Here is a 9108-nt window from a genome sequence, read left to right on the forward strand (position 1 = left end):
TGAGATGTCGACACGATGAATGAATAGAAATGTATACTCCATTATACTAGTTGGGTAGTCAATGTGTTACGGAAATTAGCATAATAGTTAATTCTTCAACCGGTGGGCTAACCAAACGACATAAAATTGAGATTTTTTCATGTATTTGCGTGATTAATATTTTCGATATAAATAAATTATATATATGTGTCTGCGTCCTAATGATTCTGAATTTTGCTGGTCCTTGTCCGTGCTTCCCAGGTGCAAACGCATTTGCTAGATTTGTTCAAATCCAATGTACGACATATGTAACGGAAATTGAGCACAATACCACACACCCTTCTAGGTGTGTGAGTAAAGTGTAAGAATGTAATTTTCTTTTTCAGTTGACAAACAAAATTAGTCATAAAAATCCAAGGTGACCAAATTTGTGGTACAAAAATCCCATTCAATGCTGGGATTCATTAAAACTCCATCTTAAACTAAATTGATAAAAAAAAAAATCAAATTTTAAAAACTTAATACAAAAACTCCAAATTTCAAAATTGGTTCATCAAAATTTTATTTTTTTTTAGAGTTTTTGTGTTATTTTTGTTTTGACGGGTTTTTTATGGATGGATAGTGACACGTTTAATGTTATAACTCGTGGACCGACAGATGGGGGAAGAACAAGACATGGATTAGGGAGGAGGTTTAAAAAGTAAAAAAACTACAGCGTTTATTCCAAACAACTTAGGGTTCACAACAAGAACAAATCTATCTTGGTTTATACTTCACTTGATCACTTACTCCAAACTCGGATCCCAATCTCCCATCTCCCATTTCTCTTCTACTCAACTCAAGCTATTTCCCGTAATTCAAAAATACCAAGGTAAATTTTGTTTTTACATTAATATTCGTACTTTCTAGTCTGATTTCCTTCTTTTTTTCCTGACATTTTCTTCTCCTACTTCTTCTTTCAAGGTCTTCCTCTATGAGTGAAGAAGCACTGGAATCTGAATAAGGTTTGCATATATGGCATGCATGAAGCTGGGGTCAAAATCTGAATCTTTCCGTCGCCAAGGCCAAACCTGGTTCGTGCACATTTTTTACTTTTTAAAACCATTTAATATCTGTTCAGTTCTGCTTTTGGGTAATTATGATTCATGGGTTGTGATTAGTTTATGAAAATTGACATGGGTTTATTTTTGTTTCCTCCATTACAATCTGAAATGTGCATAGTGTAGTTCAAAGAGTTTATGTGAATCTTGGATTCTTTGTGTACGAATGTGGACCAGACTGGTAGGTTTTGTTTTGGGGTTTCCATTGGGTGCATCTCACTTGAGTTCTGGCTTGCCCAACGAGATCCCATATCTGGAAAAATCATACCTTGTTGATCAACAACAACCTTATGACATGTTAAAGCTAAACCTTACTGTTTCGTACTGCATTGTGTTGATGACTGGTGAGGGTTTTATGTAACCCAGCTACTAGGGACTGAGACCGTAAGCATGTGGGTGTGGAGGGTCACTGAGTTCCTACATAAATAGGATAGACGTTTTTGTTTGAAATCAATTTTGTAAGTCATGAGTCATATGTGCAATTTTAGGTGCTTGTTTAGTTTGTTTTTACTCAAATCCTCACTCCTTCCAATTTTATGTATATCATGCTTGTTTGTTTGCCTAATAACAATCTGAAGTTTGTTAATAAAGATAAAATTTTACATACTCGTCAATTACTTATTTGTTGAATTAGAAGAGTGGTCGGATTTCCCTTCTTATGCTGAAATTTAGCCACTAACTTGTTTTAGTAAATCTGTATTGAAAAATTAGAGTGAAACTTGTTTAGGATGATGATGCCTTTCCGCTGTACAAGTTTTGCAGATTATTTGTGTTCCATACATATCATTAAGAACTGTGGAACAAGATAAGGAAACAGAACGCGGCCCTAAACTGAGAGCAGAAAAGATCAATAAATTGTGAATTGTGAATTGAGAAGCAGATTCTGTTTCTTTTTTTCCATTTCTTTTCTTTCTATCCTTCTAGAAAAATGTGTGTGTGTATGTGTATGTGGTGGTGCGAGTGGCCCTTACATGGTTTGGATAGGCTTGGGGAGTTGTGGGATCTAGAGTCAAATTAGCATTTTGGTTGCTTTTATAGATGTCCTTCTTTAAATCAACTTTAAGTAGCGAGGAATGGAAGTGCAATTTATAGAACACCCTAATTGCGCTTGTTAAATTTGTTGTCACACTCAAATTATCACTCCAATATTAGTGCAATGTTTTAAAAGATACACGACTGAGATTTCTTACCAAAGATTGAGTTATCAAGGGCTAGTTCAATGATTACCTATTTTGTTGATCCTGAAGACTCAGATATTTGTTTTAGATACCTAATTTTATCGAACTATATAAAGCTACCAAGTTCAACTTGATTTGGTAATCTATACTAGATTAATTGAGTGAAACTTCTTTCTGAACTGCCGTCCTTTTGTGTATATTTTTTCAGTTCTTTTGCTACTGATAATAAGAACAATGTAACCAGATTACTGAGTGAGTGAAACTTATTCTGGAAATATCTATCTTTTGTGTATGCTTTTCAGTTATACTGCTACAGACAATTAAGAACCATATAAAAAAGATACTGTGCACTGGAAAGAGAACATAAACGTAAAATTAGAAGAGAAAAGACTAATAAAATGTCGATTCACTAACGGAAAAATAAAAGAAATCATGTCGTACTTTTTTTCAATTTTTGCGGATACGTAGTGTGGCGTTTATGGCACTGGCTTTCTTTAGACTGCGTCCTCATATTTGATTATCAGACTAAATTTATGAATCAAAGTTGAAGCCATGAGAAAGGCTGAATTGTCTGAATGAAGTTGACACCCTTAAGGTATCTTGTACAACTATGACAGTACTAGATTGATATATTTGAAAAATGATTGATACTTCTCCTATTGTTACTTTCCAGCAAGGAAACAAGGATTTTACCTCAACTTTGGAGGCCCTTTACATTGTGATGTTGCTTTAATAGACATTCTCATTCATCCAGTTAACCTGAAAAACAAAAAGCTAGAGCATTACATTTGATTAGTTAGAAATAATTACTTTCTGTTTTCTTTCATTTGCAACTTACAACATTTCCCTCTTTTCAGGCTTTGTGCAACCGGGCTTCCGAGTGATGTTATCGTTGAAGTTGGTGTTATGTCCTTTCATCTTCACAAGGTATGCACTTCTTTTTTTATCAACTGACTTGTTTTAGACATACTATTGTTGTATGTCGATTTAGGTTGTGTGCTTACTTTCAGAGCTCGCTTTGTATCTTCTGTCAAGGACGTTTTTAACATTTTCCTTGTGGTTTTCCTGCAGTTTCCTCTGCTTTCCAGAAGTGCCGTATTAGAGAAGTTAATTGAAGATCTTTCTGCTGAGGATGGCCAAGTTGTGTTTTGGAGCTTCACGACATGCCTGGTGGAGCTAAAGCTTTTGAGCTAGTTGCTAAATTCTGTTATGGAGTTAAAATTGAACTTACTTACCAGAATGTTGTCAATCTTAGATGTGCCACTGAGCATCTTCAAATGAGTGAATCTTATGGAGGGGGAAACCTCATCAAACAAACAGAAGATTTCCTCAATGATGTCTTTGGCGATTGGGCTGACTCGCTCAAAGCTATTGAAGCATGTGATGAGGTTCTCCCACATGCAGAAGAAGTCCATATAGTTTCAAGATGCATCAATTCCCTGACAACGAAAGCTTGTGCAGACCCTAGTGCATTTGGTTGGCCCAAATCAGGAGGCAATAACAAAGATGATCCACGGGGTGAATTCATGTGGAATGGAATATGTGCAGGACCTAACCCTCAGTATTTTGGTGAAGACTGGTGGTACGAAGACGTGTCTCTCCTTAGCTTTCCTTTGTACAAGAGGTTCATCATGGACGTTGAATCAAAAGGGATGAAACAAGAGAGCATTGCTGGTTCCATAATGTTCTATGGGAAGAGATACTTGCCAGGAGTTTGCCGGCATCCAAGCTTAAAGGAACATTTGAAATATGCAAACCCCACCTCTTCTGTTACAGCTCTATCAGAGGCTGATCAAAGGCTTCTTCTTGAAGAGATCGTGGAATTGTTACCAAATGAGAAGGGAGTCACATTGACGAGATTTCTTCTCAGATTGCTCTGAATTGCAATGCTGTTACATGCGAGCCCATCATGTAGAGAGAACTTGGAGAAAAGAGTGGGAAGTCAGTTGGACCAAGCAACCTTGGATGATCTCCTCATACCAAACATTGGCTTTACATTGGAGAACCTTTACGATGTCGACTGTGTTCAGAGAATTCTTGATCACTTCATGATTGTGGACCAGACGGAAGTGTTGTCTTCTTCTCCTTGTATAATTGAAGAGGAATACGAGGATAAGGAAGAGGACGAGGGTGTTATGGATGACCGGTTTCAACCACTGACCCCAGTTACAATGGTGGCCAAGTTAGTGGATGGGTACCTTGCAGAAGTTGCAACAGATGTTAACTTAAAACTCTTGAAATTTCAATCCCTTGCAGCCTGCATCCCCGATTATGCTAGGCAACTTGATGATGGATTATACCGCGCCATCGTTATATACCTCAAGGTAACAACTAACAACATTTTTTTTTTTTTTCGAATCAGAAAGGAATTATATTGAGAGATTTAATGCGTCACAGTAGACATGTTTCCCTCTGGTGATCGACCGAAAATTGATTCTAGAGGATCATAATACCATTCACACTGACCATTAACTCTGGCATATACTTAGCTAAGACATCGGTTACACTTTTTGCATCGCTTTTAACCGACTTATATGTCCAACTTGAAAATTTCTGTAACAAAGCTAAACGCTCCTGGATAACAGAATCTGTTGTCAAGTTAACACACCAAGCATTCTCATTTATAGCAGCAACAAGATTTACATTATCCCCCTCTAGATGAAGAACATCAACATATTTATCTTTAGTCCATCTAATGCCTTTCAGAGCAGCAATTGCTTCTCCTTGCTCATCTCGGCTCCACAGAAAGTACCTACTTCACTACGCAAAATCAGTCCAATTCCTATTGGTATATTTTGCTTGATAAAAGAAACATGAAAGTTGACTTTCATAGTCCCTTACCCAATAGATTGTGACAATATCTTCTGTTTTACATCTTGTGTGGATCTTATAAAAATAACAATGTATGTTACACAGTAGAAACAAAAAAGGAAAGTTGTTGCCTCTGACAGTAGCATATCTTTTTATAGCATTGCACATATATTGAGTCTTCATCATAAATGGTACTAGCTATAAGATTTGAGTTTCCTGAAAGTCTATCTCTTGATCTCAGGCACATCCTTGGCTCGTTGATTCTGAAAAAGAGCAACTTTGCAGACTAATGAACTGCCAGAAGCTCTCTTTAGAAGCTTGCACCCATGCTGCGCAAAATGAGAGGCTACCTCTTCGTGTAATCGTCCAGGTACTATTTTTTGAACAGCTTCGGCTCCGCGCATCTGTTGCTGGCTGGTTCTTTGTCTCCGATAATATTGAGAACTCGCACGTTCCAATTGAGAATCTCCCACTCTTCAGGAATAATGCTACCTCTCAGTCTAACCGTGCAAATTATCAAAAGGAAGACCAAATCGTAGGCATCGATGACATGAGGCATAGGGTATTGGAGCTTGAGAAGGAGTGCTCGAACATGAATCGAGAAATTGAAAAGATGGAGAAAAGCAAAAGTGGTGGTTGGAACATTCTTTCAAAATTAGGATTCAAAAGATCACAGGCAAGCAATCCAAAAACCTCAAAACCTAACAGTTCGAATGCACCACCGCACACATGAAAAATGAGAACAAGATCATGGAAACAACGAGTAGACTGACTGAACCTAACGAAAATATTCAAACTAACAAAAAATGCTTTACTCCTTTCAATTTTTGATGTTCCTCTTCTTCTTAGTAAGAATGTAAGATATATATCTAGGTAGGTGTGATTAGTTGGTCAAGATTGTAACTTGTTATGGTGCTAGCTAGGTATTAACTCATTATGCATGAAACTGGATTACTGTTTCCTCCATCTCAGTCCTTCAAATAGCTACTTATCTTTTTTATGGTTTCAGTTCTAAGAAAAACTAAATCTTGATTCTTTTTTTTTGCAAGGCCACCGTAACAGCTTGTTCAGTATCGGACACTCGACTACAATGCAAAATTCACCAATGTCGAGCATTTGATATTTGTCAAGGCATTCATTATGGAAAAAGACCCATGAGTTTTGTAACTACTACTTTCAGGAAACGGCTCTCACTAAAGCAGCAAACACTAGACTGCAGAAATTTATGGAAAAACACTTGCACGAAGGCATATCCCACAAGTGAGCTTCCTGGCTCATGCTGGGTCAATTTGGAAACTATGGGAAACCAAAATCATAGTGAGAACCATTCTATGGTATCAGAATGGGTTCTTCCATTCCATATATCAATTGCCTAACATCACTTATTAGTGTGCTCCTCTTGCAAATGAGCAAAAGGTGTTGTGTAAGATTGTAAATCAATTAGTTAGTTGGTGCACCCATCACAACATTGAAACAACTGGCGCAATGCTAAGTCATAGCAACATTCCAAATCCCAAATGCTTTACAAGCAAACATACCAATAAAGCCAAAATATCATACGCAGCCTAAACCTGTTATTATAATGAGCTAATAACAACCACACTCAAAATAATATGACTAGTATCATCTTCCAAGTGGCAACACCTGAAAAGGCATTAGCGGGGCCTACTCCAGATCATCAATTTGTCCTCATACCATTCCAGGTCGAGCGAGTCGCGGTAACCAAGTCGAATAACTTATGAGCTAGCACTGTCTCGGCAGGAACGAATCGTGTTTAAACCACCGTCATCTTTAACTACATCAAGAGTGAAGTTTAACAAAGTTTTAGCTCCACGCATTTTGTATGCTGCTCGGTCATATGCCAATGCAGCTTCCTCAGCTGTTGCAAATGTTCCAAGCCAAACTCTAGCTCCATGGCGTGCTGAGTCACGAATCTCAGCTGCGAATTTTCCCCATGGTCTTTCCCTAACACCTCTGTAACGAGGTCCGGTTTCTTTCCTCTTAGCTGTCGCCGAATTCTCAGTTTGGATCAACTGTTCTGGCTCTGATTTCAGCTTCTTCAGCCGCTCTGTAGCCGAAGCCGGAGCTACACGGAAGATGGATGGAGCCGTTGGCGTAATCGGTTGCCAACACCTCAGCGTAGCTTCTTTCAAAACTCCAAACAATACCATATCCTCTGAATCATTCTCATCTAACGGTAATTTCCCCCAATTGCCCGAAAAACAAGGGTCGTAACTGCCGTTAAACCTAACGGGAATCACTGAATAATCTAACGCCGTTACCTGATTCTGATTTGTTGTTTGATGTTTTGAGGGGGCAGGTATATCTAGTGGTGAAAGATCATTCTTGCTTTTCTTGTTCTTCATGGTTTTACTATCACTTACCACTTCAGGTTCCTCTTCAACCAAATCTAAAGCTAATGCGCTCTTTACAAATTTCTCTTCTTCGACAGCATCATCATTCGTGGTGGTGGTGGTGGTATTATCTTCTTCTGACGATGATTCTGGACCGTTCGTTCTTTTACGCTTAAGTACAGATGACAGATGATTATTACAAAGTAATGATGATGAATCAGGTGAATTACAATCTGTTAAGGAAGAACCAGACGGTGAATAAACGATTGTTGGACCAGACGGTTGTACAGTTTTTTGGGTTTCCTCAAGTAGATGAAATCTTAACCTTTATAGTGCCATCTCCATTTGTAAATGAATCACAAATTCCAGATTCAGAAAGAATTTATATATAGTGATGATGAGGAGTGTAAACACCTCCCTTTGCTATTGTTAACGCCGTTTTCTTTTGTCAACTCCACGTGGTTGACTCTTATATTATTCTCACTCCGATAATTATGGGCTTCAATAATTTTCTTTGGTTTTTTCGCTTGGGTAAGCATCAAGCAAGCCATGAACAGTTAAGAGATTCTAGAAAGTATTATTGGTATTATCTTCGTACATATTTTTATTTTCTACGTGTTATTAGCATCTTTTTGAATTTTATTCCGCATAATTTTCCTTGCGAGCTGTGAATCTTGTGATAATGCAACCTGTCTCTAATGACTAATGAGAGTTATGACCCTAGTTAGTAAGTTCGCGAATGATTCGCGCGAATTTTTCCGTATCACGAATTTTACCGTCTTATTCGCGTACGTTTGCAACTCCGAACCCAAGTCGCGTATTATGTGGCATTCCCGGATTATTCGCGAACCGTTCACGAATTTTACGTATCCCGAATGATACGTCCGCTTAATTCTTCATAAATTCTTTAGCTTTTACTTTTCAAAGATCCCATTTTTTGGGCTTTACTGCCTCCCGAGCATACACGACCGAATATTAGACGTGTTGTAATTTTTCTGAAACAAAAACGACTGAAGAGATTTGAAGGTGAAGGTGAGAGAGATCTCAAACTCACTAACCAAGCATCTAAACCACCATACGACGTCCTCTTGGATAACTAATGTTGTATATATTATTAATATCATCATATTAAGTTTATTTTTTCTTTAAATAACTCACACATATGCATAAAAATTGGTCTATGACCTTATAAATACAAATTATTTGTTATATATAGATACCGAATTTTCAGAGCCGAACTCACATTTATAAATCGAATTATATACGTACGTATGCCGTTCCGAATTACTAACGAACCACGTCCCGTTGACCGAATTTTAGACCGAATCTGGATTTTACAAAACCGTATAATACTCGTACGTTTGACGTTCCGTACGTTTGCCGAATCCCGAATTGCTAACTAGGGTTATGACTTGCGATGTAGTATAATACTGTACATAAGGATTACAGCAAGTAGAGCACTTTAATTACTAGGATAAGGTGATGTCATGCTTTGCGCAAACCTGATATGGGCAGTGACATCAGCCATTTGGGTCCATTTTTTCGTGGAATCAATTTTTGGACAGATGGAAGGGAACCTTACCTTCGTACCTTCCATAAAGAGGTCCTACTACTTGGCCTGCGACAATGCGAGCGTGATAGGAGACAATTCACCCTACTATGAAAGATGGGAATCTAGATACCAGA

At 37.9% G+C, this 9108-nt stretch overlaps 1 protein-coding gene and 1 pseudogene across 1 annotated transcript; one reads left to right on the top strand and one right to left on the bottom strand.

Annotated features, from left to right (window-relative positions):
- The first annotated feature begins 719 nt into the window (after window positions 1-719).
- Window positions 720-6065, top strand: LOC113293027 (annotated as a pseudogene).
- A 481-nt stretch (window positions 6066-6546) lies between these two features.
- LOC113298622 (pathogenesis-related genes transcriptional activator PTI5-like) lies at window positions 6547-7873 on the bottom strand. The gene has a single exon (XM_026547403.1). It carries the CDS (start codon window positions 7432-7434, stop codon window positions 6805-6807), a length of 630 nt encoding a protein of 209 aa, XP_026403188.1. The 5' UTR covers window positions 7435-7873; the 3' UTR covers window positions 6547-6804.
- Between the last annotated feature and the right edge of the window lie 1235 nt (window positions 7874-9108).

Source organism: Papaver somniferum, chromosome 7, assembly GCF_003573695.1.
Source record: "Papaver somniferum cultivar HN1 chromosome 7, ASM357369v1, whole genome shotgun sequence".
NCBI lineage: Eukaryota > Viridiplantae > Streptophyta > Magnoliopsida > Ranunculales > Papaveraceae > Papaver > Papaver somniferum.